Here is a 23466-nt window from a genome sequence, read left to right on the forward strand (position 1 = left end):
ACAGAAAAGTGATTTTAGATACAGCCAGTGTAGCAGTTGGGTTTGTACCATCTGACCAGCTTAGACTCTCAGTTTCTTTCATTTCAGCTATTGGAGTTATGGCCGAATTTGTCCATCAGCATTGACAGAGATTCATTCATTTAGAATTTATGAAGAAGGGTTTTCTGCTGAAAATTTTATTACTTTCCCATGTCAAGAAGTATTGACAACAAGAATATTGATATAATTCCAAGTAAATTACTATTACTTTTCTTAATCTAAACAGTTTTGTTGCTTTAAACATAATCTCCCATCTTACATAAAGTTTTTCTTTCCAGACATTAACAGTTTTTGCTTTTTTTATTCATCATGTTTTCTGAACTTCATGTGATACACAGGGGGAAAGGTGACTCCTGCCATATATCTCTGCATTCTAGGCATCAAACTGCATGAGAAGATGCTCTGTGGCAGGTATTTGTCTCCAGCTTCTAAAACAGAGTCTAAATAATAGAAAAAATGTTAGTCTAATGTTTTACTCTAGCCTTTAATTACCACTGCATCTGCTGATAAACACACTATTGTAGCAGACATGATGATTATTTAATGGAAATATTTTTAAATCATCACTTTTGTAGTGTTTGCAGCCAAAATATTATGGCATGGTATATTGTTGCCCAGGAATCTGCCCAGATGTAAAAGCAAAACTCACTTACTTTCTCTAACTGCAAACTACTAAAAAAATCCTCCAAAGAGCCACAGATGGCAATTACTGAAATGCTTTCATTTTGTTTTTCTCACTTTCAGTAGTCTATGACTGTGTAATTAACAATGAAGAAGAAAAATGCTTCAGTTGGTTTTAGTTTGTATTTAGAGAAAAAAGTTATCTCTGAGAGAATCAGTTATAACTCTATCATGAGGATTGGTTTAAACCAGTAAAAAACAAAGGAGCACAGATCAGACTTCTGTATCACTGAAAGAAAATGTCAGATCCATCCATTGTAATTGAAAGTGCAGGGAAGAATTATCAGTGGGATTGAGTGGCCATGCATTGGTTGATTCATTTCTTGAAGCGAAGACCCATGCACTGCAATTTGTCATGGTTCAAGCATTTAGTTTCTCACCATAGGATAAACTAAGCAAATATGCATGTTTTTGAAAGTAGTGACCATATTTTCAGTCATTCATATTTTGGTGAGAAGCTCAATGGGAAATCTCCACCTCACTGTGCACATTGTACACCTGCCTCAGAGCTGCACATGCATCAACAACGGCTTTTCTTTCTAAAAGAGCTGAAGTTCATGTTTCCTGTCTTCACTTTTTTCAAGGCATAAGCCACACACCATCTGTGAACATTCCATTGAAAGGCTCTGATTTCTGTCAAGCTAAACCGAAGCATCCCTTCATAGCAGCACAATATTGCTTGTTGACACTTAGTGGGATTCATCCTGGAAGGCAGGAGAAAGTTTTGTCAGAAAAAGAGAAATTTTAGAATGTGTGAAAAGAACTCAAAAGTATCCATTGCCCATGAAGAGATGCTTAACTTTCTATGAAGAGTAAATGTGGCAATTTCTTGCATCTTGTTACTTTAAATTGGCAAGACCAAGCTTGCATTGATAGAACTGTTTACTTGTTCTACAGTGGGAAGTGTTAGCAATTATTTCTTAATTATTGGTGTCAATATTGCATTTTATCCAGAATGCTAAACACAGCACTTCATCTATGGATGTGCACGTGCTGTGCATCTGCTTTGGGGTGAAATCTTGTTCTGTTCTATATTCTGTGTACAGATCTGTAATTATCCCTTGCAGTGTTCCAGTTAGTTTACCTGCACATAAATAGTAGAGAGGAGAATCTTAAAATGTGGAGAATGTGAAATTGTTGATTTCTAGCAAATTATGCCTGTATCAAATGTGAGAAGAGAAAAAATAGGAGCAGGAGAGCTGAATGTTGTCTTCAGGTAGAATCACATCTACTTAGAAGCTGTCTCAGGTTTTTATGAGCTGCTAGCAGACTTTTACTGTGTCTGTTTAATGATGATGGGAAATGTTTGAAGACCTGAAGATGTGACAGTTCCTGGTGTGATTTAGTTGAATTTATTGGAATTTGGCTTGGATAAAATAATCCTTTATTGAAAAAAATGGCAATGAAATATAAACTGTCAATGACTATTTAACTATAACTTCTTCAGAGAGCTTTATTCTATCCTCTGGGAAATAGTAGAATAAAATATGATATGATATGATATGATATACCTCCTTGCAATTTCAGAATAAGTTCTTGTTAATCTTTGCAGTCAATTTCTTGTCTTAGAAATAAATAAATAAACCATGAAAACTCAAAGCTACACGTGAATAAGGTTTGGCTGAAAAAGATCGCAGGAGACTTTTGTCTTACTTGGGTTTGTTAAAAAGTGACTAATTTCCCATACTTGAAAAGAGGTTAATTTAGCTGAACTGTCATAATATAAAGCAGAAATGGATGGAGTCTAAAGTGAACAAGTGTGTTCCAAAGAAGAAGAAAATGGTGTGGGAGGAAATGTGGTGCAGTGCAAGGGACCAAAAGGTACCAAAACTAAGTTCACAGATGCTGCAAAGTCATGGCACAAAGTCGAGGAGGAAGGCACAAGTTGGAGGGGAAGATATGAGAGCCATGGCATGGATACTGGGGAAAAAAAAAAATCTTTGCCAAGTTCAAACCTATCAAAAGGCATGGGATGCTGTCAAGTGCTGGGACCTGGTGCAAAGATGGCCCAATTTATTCCCATTGAAATCGCAAGATTTCGTTTCCTTTCGGGAAGGAAAACAAAATCTTGCAACCCTGAAAAGAAAGGCTTACAAACACTCTGGAAAGGGGACCTAAGTTCACAGATGCTGCAAAATCATCTGGACTTGTGCCAGTGAAGTACCTAAGGAAAAATAAAACAGGCAAGAAAGCTAATCTAAGCTTTATCTTAGATCTGGGGAAAGAAAGGAAAAAGCAATTGGATGGATTATTAAAATAAGAAAAATTAATTTCCTGATTGTCCAGGTGGCCTTTGGGATTGAAGCAGCAATATTGCACTCCTGGTTCCCCTGCACCAGTATCCACAGGAGAGACCAGTCCAGCAGGAAAATACAGACTGGAGGACACAGAGGAAAACACTGTCACAGGTTTCCAGCAGCAGCATTGCCGTATATACCTGTTACCTTGCTTTCAGCAAGCTTTCTGGCTCACTGCTGTAGTCATGGAAAGGTTACAAAGCTGAGGCACAGTGGCATATGTGGACCTGTCCATCTTATACTCCTAAATACAGTTGCAAAAGAACTGGAGATAAAAGCCAGATTTTAAACTCAGATGTATAATAGCTGTTTCTGCTACTTTTTGTGGTAATGGAAAGAATGAAATTTTTTCTTCAATGGAGAGTTGCATGGGAGGGTAACCTGCTCTTTTCCTGGACAGCTGAACTGTTGTTAAGCTGGCTTGTAAAAATGCCTGTCACACACTGTGCAAGAGAAACTAAATTCTTGTAAAAAAACCTAAATGTGAATTTCCCTGATGGTTACAAAATAAATTAAAAATTTAAAAAGTGCCCTCTTTGATGTCAGGAGGGTAAGGAGGGTAGTAAATTGACGTCTGCAAATGTCAACTTCTTATCTTTCACAAGAGGAGAGAAGACAGCAGAGGAAGCTGCACAGCTGACTGCTTTGCTGTGCCTGCACCTCTCTGCCTGCTCCTCATCCTTAGCACCCTCATTATAGAAAGGATGAAAACTCACATGTACTTCCAGGAGGAATAAAATAACTTTTAGACTGCTGACACATTGGCTGTAGTTTTTTTTGAATTGCTAAAGACTACTTGATGTTTTATGAGCATTTACAACCCGCCCTGACAGCTGTTCCTGCTGGGCTGTTGTTTCTACTCTGCTCCATTCCCCTGGGTTTCTCAGCCTCTGCCTACATTCTCCTGTACACAGTTGCCCGTAGCAACGCCCATGTGAAAAGGCCCCCAGTGCTGTCATCTCCCCAGTGGACAGGACAGGAGTCTGACTGTGCCAGCAGCAGCACTGGCAGAGCTCAACTCTCTGGGCCTCCCCTGGCAAGCAGGAGTGAAGGAAACATGCCTCTAGAAAACAAGAGTTTCCAGGAAAGAGAGGGTGGCATATCTAGCCCCAAAAGCATTTGATGAATCACTTACCTACTAGGAGGTAGTGTTTCCACCTACTGATGGAAACACCCTGTCCCTGATGTTCTTCAGAGCCAGTGCTGCACCCCATTGTCCCAAACCCCTTCCACACCCAGAACCACCTCCTCTCTCACACCTGCCTGTTTCTTGTGGGATTGTGCAATTAGCTGGATCAAGACTGGACTGGTTAAAAATACTGTGACAAAAAGCTCATTTTTAAACTGGAAGAGAGTAGGTTTAGATTAGGTATTAGGAAGAAATTTGTTGCTGTGGGGATGGTAAGGCACTGGAACAGGTTTCTCAGAGATTGTGGATGGCCCATCCTAGAAGTGCTCAAGTGCAGGTTGGATGGGGCTCTGAGTAACCCAGTCTAGTGAAAGATGTCCCTGGCCATGGCAGAGGGATTGGAATGAGGTGCTCTGTAAGGTCCCTTCCACCCCAAGTCATTCTGTGATTTTTAACTTTTCCTTTGGATCAATGTGAGGCTACAGCTGCACTGGCACAAGAAAGCCAGTGCAAGACCCCACAAGGGTCAAGTGGGCAAGAGCTGCTTCTGCTGCCATTGTCACTGAGATAAATTTTTATCAAATTTCAGTGTAAATTGAGAAAGCTATAGTTTTTTATCAGTGTAGTTTGTAACTTGTGTATTTATGTGGCAATGCTGGCAGAACAGCAGCAACAGGGCTCAAGCAGATCTTGGTAGGTGGGATCCACTTACAGTGAGATCCACTGGAGTTCTGCACTCAAATTTGTCATCATCTGAAAGTATAAAGGATTTGGTATAAGGTGACCAGTGCTGATACAGAGGCAGCATCTCTCAAGTCTGTTCCCAGAGATTCAAATCCCAGTCTCTCAACATTGCTGTTGGGAAGTTTGGACTCAGATCTGCACTCTACATCGGGTCATTTATCCTCACTCCAAGTTCCTTCTGCATTCTCTTTCTTTTCTTCCTGCATCCCCAACATATTCTTGTTCTTGTGAAACCATCGATCTTTTGACCTATCAGATTACACAAATTCCATTTAACCAAATAGCAGTACTGAAACAGCAATTAATGAGGCTGGATGTGGCAAGGTCTCTGATCAAGAACAGCTGAAGCTGGCATATTGTTACTCAGAATAGTGGTGAGCTAAAAACTGGGCATTGAGGCTTCAAAATCCTTGAGCCTGCCCCACATCAATGGTAATAATGCCTTCATTTTCTTACTTAGTGTGCATTGCCCTTAATTGTCTTAATAGGAGGGAGTTATATTGTTACTGTTCTTAAAGCTAGTGCTGTTCTCACTACAAAATACAAATTAGAAAGGAAGTGAATTTGGCAGATCTCTAATAAACATGGTGAAATGGAAGTGTATTATAGTTTTTCAAACTGAATGTGAATTCCTATTGGTCATGTAGAGCATGGGTTTTAGAGACTTGGAAAATACACACCAGGTGTGTAAATCTTGGAAGAGAACCTTATGGAAACACAGTAGTGGGAACCTAGATTTTCCTTAGCCAGTGCAGTGGGTAGAAAAGCTTACTCACAATATACCTTCATAGTCAAAGCAGTGAACCCATGGTTTAAGGTTTTAAATTTGTTCAGCCTGTTGAATTGTTTGTGTGCCTGACCCAGCTCTCGGGGATCAGTACAGGCAGCACTGTATGCTTTGGCTCACTCTAAAGAGAGCACTACTGCAAAGGGTTGCGTAAAATGGGGAATGCAGGAGTTTTAAAATTATGTGTTCACATTTTACAAGTCAAAGCAGAAAAGCACGTTTCACTTTTAAAGACATCTGTACTCTACCAGTTGGTATCCCTGTGTTGAGGAAGACCTGATCCTTGAGCAGACTGTTGGCATGTGCTTACTTGTACAGCACTGGAATAAATCTGTGGTTTCCTTACACCTGCACACATCAGTAAGTTGTGACTATGCTGAATTACCTGCCCTCACACTGCTGAGTTTAAAAACAGTCCCTTCAACCTATTTAAAGTAAAATTAATTGGGGGATACCATAGAAAAACCTCATAACTTACTGAGTAGAACAAATAAAGCAATATTAAATTGTGCTAAAGTAAGCATAACTGTACAGTCTCCTTTAAAGGGTGCTTTTTATGGTGATATATAAAAGGTGGAAGTTTGGGGTTTTTTAAAGTTGCATTTTCTAATGTACCACAAGTAAATATTCTGTAAGCATTGATGTTTTCTGTAAACCTGAGGTGAACAACATCCCTGAAAAAAATAATTCCATGTGCTGGATGGGCTGCAAAGCAAATGGTGTTTTTGCCTGAATCATCAGAGATCTCCTCAGACGCAATAGCTCCAAGGTAAAAATGGCAAAGTCTTAAACTGAAATTGTGAACGTTTTGTAGAAAGACAAGAGTGGAAGAAGTGCATATTCTCTTCCCCACAAGCTCCAAGGCCTCAGCTGTGGCAAGACATGTAGGAGGTAATCTACAGAGCACTGTGTGTTTTCATAATTGAGTTGTGAATAAAAACTGAAGCACATGTAGTCATGATTATTTTGTGTTGAAGAGAAATATGTACCCTAATAATGTAGGGAGAAAATACAGTAATTTGCCATTCAAACTATGTATTTTTAGCCACAGAATTTTGTTCTCAAATTTAAATTGACATGCAGCAAAGTAAATCTGGTTTGCTAATATACCTTAATAATTTCATGAGAACAGATTGGTTCTCACATCAAAACTTGTTTGGAAGGAGGTACCCAAAATTCAATCATGTGCATGATGTCAGTTAGCCCAGCCTCCCTCATGTCTTTGGTTTTTATTGTGTCAGTAAGTATGTCATGTTTAATCTCTATGAAATGCTGGAAGCTGATTAATGAGCTGTTTCTAAGTTTCATAGTAGTTATTTTCTAATATACATGCTTTATTAAGTAATGAAGCAAGGTAAAAAGGATTTTCTGAGCTTGAATTTTTGGTAAGGAACACAATAGAAATATGACATCTAACCCAAAATTAAAGGAGAAGATGGGAGGGAGGAAGACAGAATGTGCAGCAGAGCTGGAATAACATGCAAATCCTGACAGAGCAAGGAGGGAACAAGGTTCCTATAAAACCTAAAAAACTTCCCAGCAAAGCCAGATCAATGGTCCCCTTAGTCCCCTAGCCATTCCAACAGCAGCAGGAGGTGATGCCATTTGGGGATGTAGGCTTGGCCAAAGTCTATGTCCCTGGTACGCCCTCAATTTGCACAGTCATTGGATATGGATGTTAGAAGGTATCTTCTCTGCTTGTGGACCCTTTGTCCAGCAGTAGGTCTTTTTCAAGACAAGTTTACTAGACATGGAAATGGAAATTAATATGACTTCCAATAAGCTCACCTGCTCAGTGAAGATCTAACCAGACACAATAATCTATGGGCTGCACCCATACCAGGATTTGGGAAGGAGGTGAAGGTATTGCTAGACCTTCTGCACTGCCAAATACTGTGTGGGGCATGTGGTCATGACTCACAGATGGTCAAGCAGCTGGACCAGTTCCTGAGATACTTCTTGAATCCAGGTGTCAGGGTTTTTTGAGTTCTGTTTTCAGTAGAAGGTCTGCTAAGACATCTTCAGCTTTAAACATTATGTTGTCAGTTGTGAGTCTTGTAAATGGATGTTGAAAAGGTCCTGATATTGAAAACTGCAGATTAGAGGATAGAAGGGAGAGAACATGAATTGGCTATAACATGCACATGAAACAGCTGTCATTGCTAGCCAAAGGTTGTTCAAGTATCTTCAGATCTTCTGTCTGGTGACACCTCACCATTAGTGTTATATGGGCAATAACAGATCTTACACAAAAGAAAACTTTTTTGGGATGGCAGGGCATCTTAATATCCTCACCTGTCAGTGCACATTCACTCGAAAGAGGTTTAATTTGCTATTCTCTCATGAAAACATCTTCATTCCTCTTTCCCTGAACTATGCATGCTCTACCAGAATAGTCATTAAATGTTCAAACAAGGATGGATTTTATGTTTGATTTTGCACTACATACTTTAAATGCTTTTTAATATGGACAGCATTGGATGCTTTATTTCTTAACCAGAAGAATTTTTCATTTCATAGAACCACTAAATGGTTTGGATTGGAAATGATCTTAAAGCTCACCTAGTTCCAATCCCCCTGCCATGGGCAAGAACAGTTTTCACTAGACCAGGTAGCTCAAAGCCCCATTCAGCCCAGCCCTGAATATTTCCAGGAATGGGGCATCCACAATTTCTCTGGGTAACCTGTCCAGTGTCTTACCACCCTTATAGTAAAGCAATTTTTCCTAATATCTAATATAAACGTGCTCTCCTTCAGTTTGAGGCCTTTCCTCCATGTCCTATCCCTATATTCCCTTTCGAAAAGTCCCTCTCCAGCTTTTGTGTAGGCCCCCTTTAGGTGCTGGGAGGTGCTGTAAGGTCTCCCCAGAACCTTTTCTTCTCCATGTTGAACCACCCCAACTCTCTCATCCTGTCTTTGCAGAAAAGGTGCTCCAGCCCAGTGATCAACTTAATGGCTCTCCTCTGGGCTCATTCCATCAGGTCCATGTCTTTATTGTGTGGGGACCACAGAGCTGGACACAGCATTCCAGGGGGGGTCTCACAAGAGCAGAGAGGCAAAAGCACCTCCCTCAACCTGCTGGTTACACATCTTTTGATGCAGCCTGGGATCTGGGTGCCTTTCTGGACTGCAAGCACATGTCACCGGTCATGTTGAAGTTTTCATCCACAAGCACCACCAGGGCTTTCTCCCCAGGGTTAATATCCATCCATTCCCTGCTCAGGCTGTGTTTGTGATCCCCCTGACCTGCACAGGTCCTTCCACTGGGCCTTGTTGAACTTCATGAAGTTTGCACAGATCCCCCTCTCAAGTGGTCATTTGTATTACCTAAAGCTTGTCATTCCAGTTCTTCTGTTAGGAGAATTATTAGCAATGCATTTTGAAAAAGATGGTCATGTTGAACTTTTCATCCACAAACACCACCAGGTCTTTCTCCCCAGGGTTAATATCCATTCCCTGCTCAGGCTGTGTTTGTGATCCCCCTGACCTGCACAGGTCCTTCCACTGGGCCTTGTTGAACTTCATGAAGTTTGCACAGATCCCCCTCTCAAGTGGTCATTTGTATTACCTAAAGCTTGTCATTCCAGTTCTTCTGTTAGGAGAATTATTAGCAATGCATTTTGAAAAAGATAAATCATAAAGCCATAACCATGTCAAGATTATATAAAACCACATTTTAGCAGACCCAGACATACATCTGGTAAAGAATGTTACTGTCATGTTTGTAAGCAAAACGTAACTCTTGGGACTGCAAAACAGCTGGTGGGGTGGTTTTAGGTTTTTGCTAGTTTTTCTTTAACCATTTTTTAGAAAACATTCATTGTGACACTTGAAAAGCAAAATTTTATTTAAAGTCAATCTTTAAAATCACATAGTTAAATATATACATATATATATACATATACACACTTATAAATACAGTGAGAAAAAACTACTTCAGCCAATTTCCATTTTATAGGAGGCCAGAAAGGAAAGGACACTGGTGGGTTTTGTCAAATCCAGTATGTGTGATACAGATTTTTGTGTGTTCCCAAAGGTCCTGGAAGGTATCAATACAACACACAGCAAAATATGGCATCGCCAAGTCAACCACAGTTTTCATTAAAGTATCAGCACCCCAGGAGCTCTAATAGCCTTGATAAAGCCAAGTACTTTGGAATAATTACTAGCCAATTTTTAAAATCCTTTTGTTATTTCACAAAATACTTTTGTACTGGACCAGCTAATTTGGTCATTCAACATTCTTGTGTTAGTATATGCTTAAGTCATGTTATACAGTCTGATGTGGTTTGAGTTTTAGGGTTTTTTCCTATCTTTTGCACTTGTGGAAGTTTGGCAGCTGTGGTCTGCCTATGCTGCTGAAACAGGGTTAATTTTTCTCTGTCTACATCATTCTTCATCATATGTGTAGAGAATTTTTTGAAAACTTCACATAAAAGCATAATCTTTTCTTCTTCATTTAAAACTCGTTGGGAGAATGTGACTTATTTCTCTACCTGTTGGAAAAGTTGCTGTGACTTTGAAAGCATTAATTTCTTCAGCTCCTGGCTGGGTGATTTTTTTCTGTATACTTCAAAAACCTTTCTTTCACAAGTCTGATAGAGTCTGTCTCTTCAAGTACTTCACTAACAAGTTTTTATTTTAGACGAGAATCCTTTGTGGCACAGGGTTTTGTACCTATTTTTCAGCATGTACATTATATGCTATCAAAGCACTATTGCCTTTTCATGTATGGCAAACTGTTTTGGACTTAGCTTCCAGGAAGCCATTATAGAGAGACAAAAGATAGCCCAGCATCCTTCTAGTGCAGAAAGGACTTGATAAATGGCCTCCAAACTTTCAGATTTCTTTTCACACAGTTAGCCACTGGACACCTAGAGTTCTAAGAAACCCTATTATTTAATTATGTGCTTCTTTTCCAAAGAAAAATACACTGTTCAGCTGGGGAATAAGTACTGTGAACTATGAAGTTAGAAGCTTTTAAACCTATTACTAGTAAAAGTGACATATTCAAAACTTTTAGAAAGAGCCAGGACTTTATTTCGTCATTTTTTCAAGGGTTTTAAAATTTACAAGTAGATTGTATTTGGAATAAATTGGGCATTTTTTCCTTCCTCTGGAAGAATACTTAATGAATTAAACAGGCAATACAACTGTGGTTTTGGATAAACATATTTAGCAAAAGCTTTCTCAGCTTCACTGTTTTCATAAGCAGAGTGTGAAAAACAATTTAATTAAATTTAGTTATTTGACTGATCAGCATTAAAAGTATGAAGTAAACCACTCCACATCTGTGAAAAGGGTATTTACAAAACTGAGTGTTGTACACAAGCTGCCAACCACTGAACCTTCCTGCTTCCAGGTTTAACAGCTTCCCAAAGACTGGGAAAAGCTATCTTCCAAATAATCTGAAATCTCTAGGATGTTTCTTGTGATAAATTTCTTTTTGTGCATTTTAAAATGTGTTTCCTTCTTTAAACACTAATGTTTGAAAAGATGGGCCTTTCTGAAGTCCTGATCCTCTGCATGAAGGCCAGGACACAGCCTTCAGGCTTCAAGAAAATGAGCAACACACAATGTTGCACTCCAGTTGCATGTAACCTCTTAAAAGTTCAACCTGACATTTTACCCACAAAGTTTTTACTTTTATATTTTACAGCCTTATCATTTCCATTCAGGAATTGTCATCAGAGAAGAGCTCACTTTCCCTGGAGGCTCTCAAATACTTTTTTGGAAATAGTATCTGCAGATACCTCTGAGCAGAGAGGAGAGCTTCGCTAGAATGGCTCACACTTCCAACAGCAGTGCAGTGATGGCACACAAAACAAAAGCTGTTAATTCAGTTAACCCACTTGCAGAGAAAAATCTCATAAAGCAGAGAGAAAGTAAAGAAAGATTCCTTGAAATGAATAAATAATTTAAAGAAAAATCTTTAAATAAATATATCAAAATCTATTGTGGGCCATTTAAGCTTTAATCAAAAGTGTTTCAGAAACAGTTTCACAGTTTTACCTCTGAAAGAATTCACTGCATATATGAAGATTTCTGTTTCCAGACATCATTAAAGTATGATTTTTGTTCCCACAAATCTCTAAATATCTGACTGGAAAGCCAGAGATCCCTGTAAATCTCCAGATGAATTCCCATCCGACTGGGCACCTACCGTGCAAGGGAGACCCTGCTGAGCAAGGGGGCTGGACTGGCCAGTCTCCAGAGGTCCCTTCCTACCTTAGCCACTGTCTGATTTTGGGATGCCTGTAGTACATCACTTGTTAAGTTATATCAGAATGTGCCTAGCTCTGTAGCTTTTAACTACTCCTTAACATCTTGCTGTAATCTTGGAATCTCATTCAGTTCTCCCCGCCTCTGCATGCTTCTCTTGTCCTTGTTTAACTGTTTGCGTGGGTAAGGCAAATGCTGAGACTTGGAATATGCCTGATGCACAGAGAGCAGGACTGATCATCACCCAGGTAGGTGAGAAGAGATGCAGCCCTTGAAATAGGTATTGTGTTGTGGGTGGTTTTGCATTTGCAATGGCAAAACACTTAGACAGCAAGCCAAAATTACTGTGGAGGATTTGGAGTAGCAGAGTGTTGAACCTCCCTGTCATATTTTACAAATGGCCTCCCTGTTTTACATAAATGTTTGGAGCTGTTAAAATCATGTGAGTAGGCTTGATCACTGAATTTATGCTTGTCTTACAGACCTTTGCCATTAGAGCTGTCATTTGCCATTAGAGAAGCCATTAGGCCATCTCTGGCCTCACAGGAAGGGACTTTTGCATTAGATTTAAGACATCCACGAGCCAGGGACTTAGCAAGTCCTTTTACATTTTGAAAAAGCCAGACATTTCAGAAACAAAGGTACACACCTTGCTGTTGTGTGGATAGAAGCCAGCACATGGTTTCAGCAATGACTTACTCTTGTCAATGAGACAAAATTCAGTGCTTTCAGATTGTGCTTTCTACCGCATTGTCACATTTCTCTGATTTTTTCCCCTTCATTATGGTATCTTAAGTTTGTCTTGATATTTTTGCACCTGGTGCCAAAAATACTTTTTTTGCTAGGTGATATAGTCTTTGGAGAAGCCCAGCATTATTCAGGTTGAGCAACCTGGTCTGGCAGGTGTCCCTTGCCATAGCAGGGGGACTGGATGAGATGATCTTCGAAGGCCCCTTCTAACCCAGACTGTTCTGTAATTCTATGATTGCTTGAAAAACTCAGACTTTTTCCCCAAGTGTCCATCCATCAGCGCCTCCCACCCCAGAAAAAATGTTTGCTTTCAAAATGTGAAAAAAATGAGAAATAGCCTTTGTCCCCTTCAGAACTCCTGTCTTTTGAGACACAGATTAATGGATAAGAAATTCAGAGTTAATAAAACCAAACTTGAAGTTCATCATCATATGCTCATCACAACCACTCTCAGATTTGCCATTTCTCCATAACCAGTTGTCCAGTGATGAATATTCACTGAAATATCTGACAATGTTGATTGTCATCATGTGCCAGTTTTTGAAATTTTAGTTACAATGTTAATATCTGCTTCTGCTTTTATATGGAATATTTCAAAATCCTTATTACACACAATACCAACAGCCTTTTCTGTATGGTGTGACCTCATGGGTTTTGCTTCATATTTGTAGTCCCTGCAGCACCTGCTCGAGTACTATGATTTTTTTTCCTTTATTCCTAACTTTTTGGGGCTTTCTGTCAGTCTCCAAGAACCGAAAGCAGTATCTGAACTGTTTTTTATGCCATGGCCTTTTGATCTATCTTTTAGTTTGATGTATCCAACCATCAGGCCAAACTAATTTTCTGGATGAGGTTTTTATTTCCTGGGAAGTAGTGATGCTGAGGCCCTTGGCACGTGGTGGTTCTGGTAGCAATGGCTATCCAACTTCCTCTCTGACATCCAGATAAGGCTTGAAATTGGTTAGGAAAATGTAATCACACACAAACACACCTGCACATATACTGTTTCTTCAGCTTATCAAAAATAAGCTCTTATCTGTGACCAACTTCCTTGCGGTCTGTAATACTGCAGATTTTTTTTCTCTACTTTTCTTTTTTGAGCTTAATATTCACAGCTGAGATATTTTTGCTTTAGTTGAATCACGAGTGACATTGTTGCTTAAAATTGTTGATATATAAAGCCAGGGAAGATCTTTAATTTTATAAAATCCCCTCCACTGAGATGCTGCTGACAGTGTGCCCCCAAGCTCAGGTTACCAAGAGGATTCAAGCAGGCACCACTTGTTTTTTTCCCCTGAAAGAGACAAAAAGCCTGCCTTATTTCCCATAGTTTAACACCTAAAGAGAGAAGAAATGCTGAAACTTTATTCCAGAGAAAAGCTGTATATGTCAGCAATAAAGTAACAATAAGCAATTTTAAACTAACCTTTGAAAATTCTTGAAATACAGGCAGCTTTGTATGATTTAAAAAGGCAAATTTTAGCATAGATGAACTTATAGCTTAATGAGTACTCAGTATTATGTTCCTATTCCATAATAGTTTGGGTTATTATGTTTACACAGACTGAATGACTGCAAAGAAACTCTTGAAACAGTGTTAATTAGATTCATGATCCAGATAAACTATTATCCTGCCAAGATGAATTATGGTTTGAAGTTACTGCTATTTATTAGTAAGGTAGATTATTCAACAGAAAAGAAATGTTTCTATTCAACAAAAAAGAAGGTTCTGTATATGTATATATCTGACTGAGATGTAATTTTGTATATTTTTCAGTTATGAACCTTGTCCACAGAACCTCCACTGGTCAGCATTACTGTAGCCATACCAAGGCAGAAGCTGTTAAGCACATTTAAACAGAGGATTTCAGGTTGTCTTGCAGCCCGGCACATGTAGGCACAAGTGCCTTTTCATACAGCATACTAAAACAAAAATATGATTTTGTATTAAATACAAAAATTTTATTTAACATTCAAGGTATATGATTTAATTAGATACATGTTTATATGTTTTAAGGCTAAATAAAAACATTTAAATGACTGTTCAACAAGTTATGAAGTTCAAAAATAGTAATAAGGTATTTCAAAACTGAACTTTGTTCTATCCCTATAGTAACACAAAAACTGTGCAGAGGTACAAATGTATCTAGGGGTGATGGAAAGGCACTAGACCTAGCACCTCCAGCATCAAAAACTGTACAGAAATTATAAACAGAAGCCTGAAGGTAGGCATAAAACATTTATACATTGAATTTATGATCACACAGCAGCTGTAATAAGGCTGTGTACATTTCTTATAGAAGACCTTGTGTGAACTTTAAATAAAATGTAATCTTAACTATATAAAACAGAATGGCAAGGTTTCCATAAGTTATCTTGTGTGAAAATCTTACAATAATGAAAATTACAGTCATGTATTCTTTAAGGACTACACAGACATGATAACAGAGCTGTCAACAGACCCCTCAAGATGTCTATTGAAACTGATTTTTTATTACATTGTTGATTTAATGTTATCCCTTTAGTATTCCTTCTACTTATATCTTTTAGATTCCTTAACATTGGAAGCTTTTCTTAAGGTAGGTTTCTGCTGAAGGCAGAACATGCAGTTTCCATATGTGAGATGAGAAAGGGCAGTAACAGGCATCCAGCCCTCCAGAGAGGGTTTAACAATGACTCCCCGTGAGCTGAACTTTGCTGTGTTAAACAGAGGCATTGCCTCACGCACTAACACTAAACCAGTTTTTCATGTCTTCCAGAACAAGTCAGTGAAAGCCCAAGGTTTTGCTGTTTCTAAACTTGAAGTCCCATTCACACACTTGGTGTGACACCAACCTGCATCTGTGTCACAGGGTTGGATTTACAGAAGCCTTTTCTCAGAGGGCAGGAAATGTTACACCCCATCTCATACACAAGGCTCCTGTCCCAGTGAAGGCACAGACTGAGCACAGCTTCCATGCAGTCCTCAAATCATCATCCCCAGCCAGCCCTTCAGCCCCACTGAAACAGCATCCAGAGAGCTGGCTGTCAGGTGGGACAAGTCTCCAAACAAGTTAGAGAGGGAAAAAGATCTCATATACGTATTGTTTCATCAAGACATCCTACACCATTAGTTCCAGCATCAGTGTTTGTCCTTTTGGAATGCACTGAACCCTGCCAGGAGGTCTGCAGGAGGTTACATCCCTCTCCTCCTGCCTGTACGTGACATAGCAAGTGCACGCTGACACAGATGGAAGCAGCTGCACCAGCACTCAGGAAGGCCCCAGGTCTCCAAGCAGCTGAGCACTCATCACAGCAGTCTGCAGTTATGACTCAGCTCAAATAGCCCTGGAGACATTTCCAGGTTTTACAGCTCTGGAGTGCTGGAGATGCTGGGCAGGAGGTGCAGAGGTTGCTCAGGCAGACAAATCTGGAAACAGAAGAGCATAGAGCACAAAGGAATGCTGTTATAGCCATGTATCCCTGCCTCCCTGGGCAGGATGAGTCTCCCCACCACTTAGCCATCTGCACAAGAAAACAGCACTTGGCAATTAAATAAATGATACCACACCCCAGACTGTGCCGATAAAATATTATTTTGTCAAATAATTTTTCCATTAAAGGAAAGTTTCATGGCTAGCTCATTCTCCCTTCCTCATAAGAGACAAGATCAAGATGTTGAAATTAATGTTTAGGACAACATGCATGGATGTATGTCTCACCAGGCAGCTGCACTGTTCAGGTGCTGATATTCCACTGATGGGAAATCAGAGGTGCCTGCGTGCATGTGTGTGTGTGCTTTTCTGCATAGACATAGCAAAATCAACAACACTAATGATATTTTTTCATATCAGAAATTGGACCTTAGTGCAAGTTTGTTACCACCAGGTAGCTGTGACAGCACCATGCCTGCTTCCATCAATGTGTCCTCTCATACAGTGGAAGTCTTCACAGAAATGAGTCTTTTTCTTCTCTCTCTGGAAAGAAGGACTTCATGTCCTCCTTCCTTTCTGGAACAGGACACTTTTACAAGCTTGCTGACATAGCAGTGTCATAAGGGCAGCAATGTGACAAGATTTGAGAGTCCTTTAGCTGTTCCTACAGGAGTCTCTACCGGTGAGAATTACTCCAGCAGAGGTAGTTTTGTTAGGAGTACTTATCCTGTTCCAAGAGCACCAGAAGAGGTTATCATGGCAGAAGAGAATTTTGTCTAAGTGTTGGTGTCTGCACACTGTTGTAACAGTGCAAAGTACAGGACATTTTCTCCACAAAGTCTTTGAAGTACAGCTTCTGTTAGAGTTGTTTCTTCTGTCTCTTTTAGGAGCACAAAATATCCTTATGTAGATAGTTCAGTACAGAATGTGCCTGAAAAAAGAGGACCAGCATCTTTGCAGGTATCTAAGTCTTCCTGTATTTCTCTTTACTAATTACTGTTTTCTTGATTTTTTTTCACTGCAGTTGAAAGTCTTTGTCCTATTTAGTTTGGTTCACACCTATCATGAACCTCAATTGTTATTCATTGTCTATTTCACTGGAAATTCATCATTTCCCCAGTGACTGTCTAAACCAAACTGACAGAGAAAAAGAAATAAATATAATCTACATTAGGAATACCGACACAACATCACAAAGAGCTCTCATTGTGGGCTAAACTGGAACTGGTTTTTTGTTGATATTTATATTTCTAACATCACAATGATTCATTGTTGCCCCTTCTTTCTACCTACTTCCTCTTTGTGGGAAGGGCAGGAGCAGTGAACTGCACACATTCAGAAAGGAAATGAGACCTCTCAGAAAAGAGATATTTTTCAGAAGAATAGAAAGACCCAACTGCATGATCTAAACTTAACTGTGAAATCTCTATGTCTGTCCCAGTCTCCCTACACACACGTTATATGGGGCACCCCGGGATTCATTCATGAGGGATTAGGACTGATGAACCATTTCTCAGACTTTTTCATGGCACCATTTTCACCAAGAAATAAAAACTGAAATTTAATTAATGTAACCTGTGAATGTCAGAATATCCAGAATGAAAACAAAAAATGCCAAAACTATGTGTCACCAGGCAGAGGGAGATGAGTGTGGGTAATGACCCATGAGAAACACAGCAGCTGGTAGCACTGGAGCAGTTTGCAACAGAAAAGATGAAATTACCTAATATTGGCCTGGAATAGGTAGTTGATTCCTATTTCCTCTTGTTTGATTTCAATATAATCTTTTTACTGTTAGATTGAGATTAATACTTGCTTGATGCTATTCACTGTTTGCTGTTGGAGTATTCTGCTTTAGGAAAACTTCCTGTTGGAGCTCAATCCTTCTTATCAAACTGGCTATTGATAAGAATTACAGCTGCTCACTTTTCTCCATTTATACCCAGTACTCACTTCAAGAAATAATGAAGCATGATATATTATACTGCTAATGTGATTTCCCTTTTTCAGTTGTTTTTTTAATATAAGTGTATACTTTTGGAATATCTACACAATATAACCTGAACACACAGGTGAATTTTAGAGTGCTTTGCAGTACCAGACTTCATAATAGAAATCTTGCTGCCAAAACAAAATCTAAAGATTTGTTTTCCATAGGAGGCTTGCAGTGTTTAGAAAAATTTTTCTGACTCTACTTGGTGTTAAATTTCCTCCAGCTTCTAAAAAAGTAGATACGCTACAGAGAAATTCAGAATTAATATGAACATTCACAAAAAACTCACAGAATTATTGCTTAAGCTATAGGTGAAAAAAACAAACCACAAAGTTTGGAGGAAAATTGAAGCTTAAGGAATGTACTTGGTCAGTTCAGCTGAATATTAAGAAAGATCACGCTAATTTACAGAAGTTAATGGATCATGAGACAGAGGCAAATCATTATTATACTGATTTCAAAATAGGATCCTGAAATTTTTACTAAGAATGCTGCCTTCGTTGCTGGGCTGGTAAAGTTAGGATTTGTCATGCATTTCTATCAACAGTGATTATCTAATGCCATATCTGCAGACATGCCTAAAAAATTGATTGAAACAATTTTTAGTACCTTAAAAACATTTTATTTTCCCAACCCAGAATGATCTGATTTCCACTTGATTAACTATAATCTCAATTGCTACTTGAAACAGTGCTTTTGAGAAATGTCACCCAACTTGTAAAATAAAAATCACTAAACTTAATCAGCATTCTCTCATACCATAAAATCACCAGCATTTTTTTCCTGCAGTTGTGTCTTTTTTTTTTCATCACAAGAAGCAATTTTGTACTTTCAAATGGTCTCCAAGTATCAGCCACTGCTTTTACTTCCTCTATTATATGATTTCATAATTTCATTTTGTATTTGCTTCCCAACCTGCAATGTAACTTCTTGCTGTTTCGCTGTTGTGCTCTATGGGTCACATTGGTGCTCTAATTGCTCACTAAGTCATTTTTTCATAATTCACCATGATTCCCTGGAATGCCTATTGAATGCCTTTGTAAAGCCTTTGCTAGTGGGTCACAGGACAAACCCAGCAACAAAATCCAGTCAGTTCAAAAACAACCTGAGGAATTTTTACTGGCCAGGATGCCAGGGCAAGATCCCAAGAGGGACCTGTCGGAAGCAGCCCAAAGGCATAAAACTGCCTCTGGGAGTGTGAGCCTTTCTCTTTCCAGGGCATTTGCTTTATGTTTTATGCCAGTCCCAAAATGCTGTTCACCCTATGCGGGGGCTCCCCACCTTTCCATCTCTGCCCATCCTACAGCTGCTTCCCTTCTTCAAGGAACAGGGCAGGGCAGGGACATGGCAGCCCCTCACTTCCCTCCCCACAGCCTCTCTGGGCAGACCTCACCAGCTGCTGAGAGATTCCACTTGTCCATTGGTTTTTTTGTGTCTGTCCACAGGGTGGAGGTCATGACTTGCATATAAGCCAGCCTGCACCAAAAATAAGCATTAAAACTAGAATTATAGAGGGATCAAGTCATGGAACAGAAACAGAGGGTGGAAAGCAAGAAGAACTGTTTGTGTGCCAAGGGCAACAACAGGAAAAAGTTCTTGTGGAGAACGTTTTGTCTGTGGTTTGTCACTTGTCATGCTGTTTTCCACACCACAGAGGTGCAGTCCAGCTCTCCCTAGCACAGCAATTTGAATTTGATGTTTGGTTGTGGAGGCAGGCAGAAGTGCAGTGCAGACCCTGGAGAGCCCATGCTTGGAGCTGTTGTTAGTTGGGCTCCAGTGAGGGCTGACACTTCACAGCTGAGGCAGGGCCAGTGTTAGAGAGGAATCTGTGCTGGCAGAAGGTTGCCCGTGAAGGGAAGAGAGGTGCAGTTTGGCACTGTTGGAAGCACGGTCTTTTCACATTGCTCTTTTCTTGTCTTTGAAGTACAAGTGTATCATACTGACTATATTTTCCTTTATTTCTCAGAGCCTAACATGTTTATTTCATAATTGGCATCTGATAGTTACAAAGAGAAAGAAAAAAATCCTGTGATTTTTCTGTCCTGTCAACAAAAATGTTTCTGCTTAGTTGGTCAGTTATTAGTCCTTTAATAATCTTGATAAAATACCAGCAAAGATTTGTTATGAGTGTTACTCCAATTTGCTCAGTGATGTTCTGGACATCGTTTTATTCTTTAGTAATATCTTTTTAAAGCAAGATTGTCTTATCAACAGCTTTAACCAAAACAAAATTACTATTTTCAGGCTTTAGGATGGGAAATATTTGAGAGTAGACTGAAGCACCTCTGGCCTGAGAAATCCCATTACAGGGAATCAGACCAGAAGAGACTTTTGAAAAGATCCACATGCAGACTTGAGCTATGGAGTGGTTCACAGAGAAATAGAAAAATTTCAGGAATGCTGATTTGAAAAGGGGTTGAAAATGAGTGACAGCCAAGTCAGATGCAGGGCATCTTTAACTCCTCCTGGGACACTCATGATGATCCTGTCAGGGGCTGTCACCTGGTGTGTGCTCCCAGCCTGGGCTTCCAAACCCAGGCTACAGTGGGTGCTGAGTGCTGGGTGATGTGCCACCTGCACTACCACCAGGAGTCAAGTGAGCCTCAGAGAAATTTCACCTTGTGTTCCAAAGATTTGGTGCAGATGGATCTCTGGAAGGCAAGAGCCACCCCTGGGACAGAGCCATGCTTCAGAAAAGCTTAAGACAGAAGAAAGCAGCTGTGATAACCACCCCAAAGCCTGGAAGCAATCCAAAGCACAAAGAGAGAGTGAACCTAGTAACCAGACCAAAATTCAGGCCTCCTCTAAACTCTCTTTTCCTGTCCATGTGTTTTGTTCTGCTTTTTGCTTCATTCTGATTCTGGAGGAAATACTGGCATGTGTTTCTTCCCCTTACAGCTCAGACGTAGTCAAGCACAAGTGGGTGACATCTGGGGAGAATGTATTTTTTCTCAAAGCTGAGCTGTACCACGAGGATTTGCTACCAGTTCATCCATCTTGCACGTGATGAAAGTCCTAACATGATACCTACAGGTTTATTTTTTTCAACTGTTCTTTTTTGTCTTCCAGGGTTTGGTATGACCACCCCAGCCACCGTTGGAGGCAAAATTTTTCTGATATTTTACGGCCTTATAGGATGTGCAGGGACCATTTTGTTCTTTAACCTGTTCCTGGAGCGCTTGATCACTGTCATAGCTTACGTCATGAAGTCCTGCCACGAAAGACAGCTGAGGAGGAAAGGGGTTCTCCCTCACAACGGCCGGCGGGGCTCGGGGACCTCTGAGGTGGACAGTCTGGCGGGCTGGAAGCCCTCTGTGTACTATGTAATGCTGATTTTATGTGTAGCATCCCTCATCATTTCCTGCTGTGCCTCTGCGATGTACACACCAATTGAAGGGTGGAGTTACTTTGACTCACTTTACTTCTGCTTTGTGGCCTTCAGCACCATTGGTTTTGGTGATCTGGTCAGTAGCCAGAACGTCAGGTATGAGAGCCAAGGCCTTTACCGCTTTGGCAACTTTGTCTTCATACTCATGGGGGTGTGCTGCATCTATTCCTTATTTAATGTGATCTCTATTGTCATCAAGCAGTCCATAAACTGGATATTAAAGAAGTTGGCCTGCAAGTGCTGCCACAGGTGCCAAAGAAGATTATTTCGTTCGCGGAGGAATGTGGTGATGCCAGGAAACGTGCGCAGCCGGAGAAACATCTCCATCGAGACTGACGGCGTCAATGAGAGCGACACGGACGGACGCCGTCTGTCAGGGGAGATGATCTCCATGAAAGACTTCCTGGCCTCCAATAAAGTCTCACTGGCCATCATGCAGAAACAGCTGTCAGAAACTGCTAACGGGTATCCAAGGCAAATGAGCTCTAACTCGAAGCAAAATGGATTCTCTGGTGGGGTTGGAGCCCTAGCAATTATGAATAACAGACTGGCAGAGACAAGTGTGGATAGGTAAAATAATAGCAGTAATAACAGTGAAACAGTGTGAACCATTTCGACAGGTATTGAAACAGCATGAATCAAGTGAAATAGCTAGGGAGAGAGCACCACCTGAGGGTGGGATCATGTGGAGAGCATACCTCCTGATGGAAGACATCTTGACTTTTTGGGGACTGTCACTTAATGTTTTTGCATTGTACCGGTCCCAGCCTTCCTTCTTCCCCATCACTCTGCTCCTCAAGCAGGTCACTGCAGGAGGATTTTAATTTAGCCTTCAGATAAAATTTCTATGTCCTGTTCTTCTCCATTATGTGACATACAGATTTCAGGATAGGAAATCTGTGGGATGGGAAGAAACCAAGTGTGTCTACTGAACACATTCTTAATTCAGAGATTGTTTGGAGCTCTCTTTCTTACTCTCATCATGCCTGTTTCCTGGAAGTGACTTATCTGAGACCAAAAGATGAATCAGCCTTTGTGATTTTGCAGATCTAATTTAATGGAAAATAGTATGGAAGTTGGTAGGTATATTCTGGAGCTATTGTAATGTGAATGGGGAGAGATTTTTGCCTTTAGAATTTATTTAGTCTTTCCTACAATAGGATACTGTCAAAAATGATAGAATAAAAACTTATCCTACTTTTGTTTTCTTTTCTTCATTTGCAAAATATTATTCTTTTCCAAGGATACTTTTTCTTCTAGAATCGAATCACTGTGGCTTTCTGTTTCAAAAATGTCAAATTAAATTGAAAATTGACATACTGATGAGTGGTATGAATTATTCCACAATAGCAATCAAAGACTTTCCAAATTTCTGTTCACATTTGCCTCAATTGTGACTGAAGCATCAGCATTCTGTAATGCAACTAGTAACTGAGTTTACACAACAGGCTTTAGTATGCAATTAGATTGCCATGCCAGCATCCAGAGTGTTATTATAAATAACTGTGATCACAGAATCACTTTGGCAGTGTCCTTTTTCTCTTTCATGTAACTCTGTCATTCTTCATCTGTTTCTCTGGCTTTCAGTGATAATAATGACAGGGTCTTGATTAGGGAAATAGAAAATGTTTTAATTCCTTGTTTTTCTCAATGAAATGCTCTGAGTGCTCATTATGACTAGAAAGGAAATTTCAATGAGAAGAATAATAACAGTGAGAAGATCATGAAAACAGGAAAAGAAGTGTTCTTTAATGACAGTGAAATCATCCTATGTATTAGGTAGCTAGAGAAATAAGGAATTAAATTAACATAAAATCTAGGAAGATTTCAAGGAAGACTGGGCTGAATTCCTGGTTCTCCTTTAAACTTGCAACACATCAAAGCTAAACAGTATACGAGAGTGTAAATAAGCAGAACTGGTCACAAAGGACCCCATCCCCTGGAAAAAGTATTATATACATCAGGACTAAGTGTTTTCTCACAGCTGGAAAGCCTTTCAGAATACTGCAATATTAGGAAATTT

At 39.8% G+C, this 23466-nt stretch overlaps 1 protein-coding gene across 1 annotated transcript in view; it reads left to right on the forward strand.

Annotated features, from left to right (window-relative positions):
• The window catches only part of KCNK13 (potassium two pore domain channel subfamily K member 13), a 48228-nt gene extending 26211 nt beyond the window's left edge, over positions 1-22017 (forward strand). Inside the window, exon 2 of the mRNA XM_041400327.1 lies at positions 21125-22017. Coding sequence (XP_041256261.1) covers positions 21125-22017 — 893 coding nt within the window. The remainder of the gene's footprint in view (positions 1-21124) is intronic.
• The last annotated feature ends 1449 nt before the right edge of the window (positions 22018-23466 follow it).

The sequence above is a fragment of the Onychostruthus taczanowskii genome, unplaced genomic scaffold, assembly GCF_017590055.1.
Source record: "Onychostruthus taczanowskii isolate IOZ18803 unplaced genomic scaffold, ASM1759005v1 scaffold1, whole genome shotgun sequence".
Taxonomy (NCBI): Eukaryota; Metazoa; Chordata; class Aves; order Passeriformes; family Passeridae; genus Onychostruthus; species Onychostruthus taczanowskii.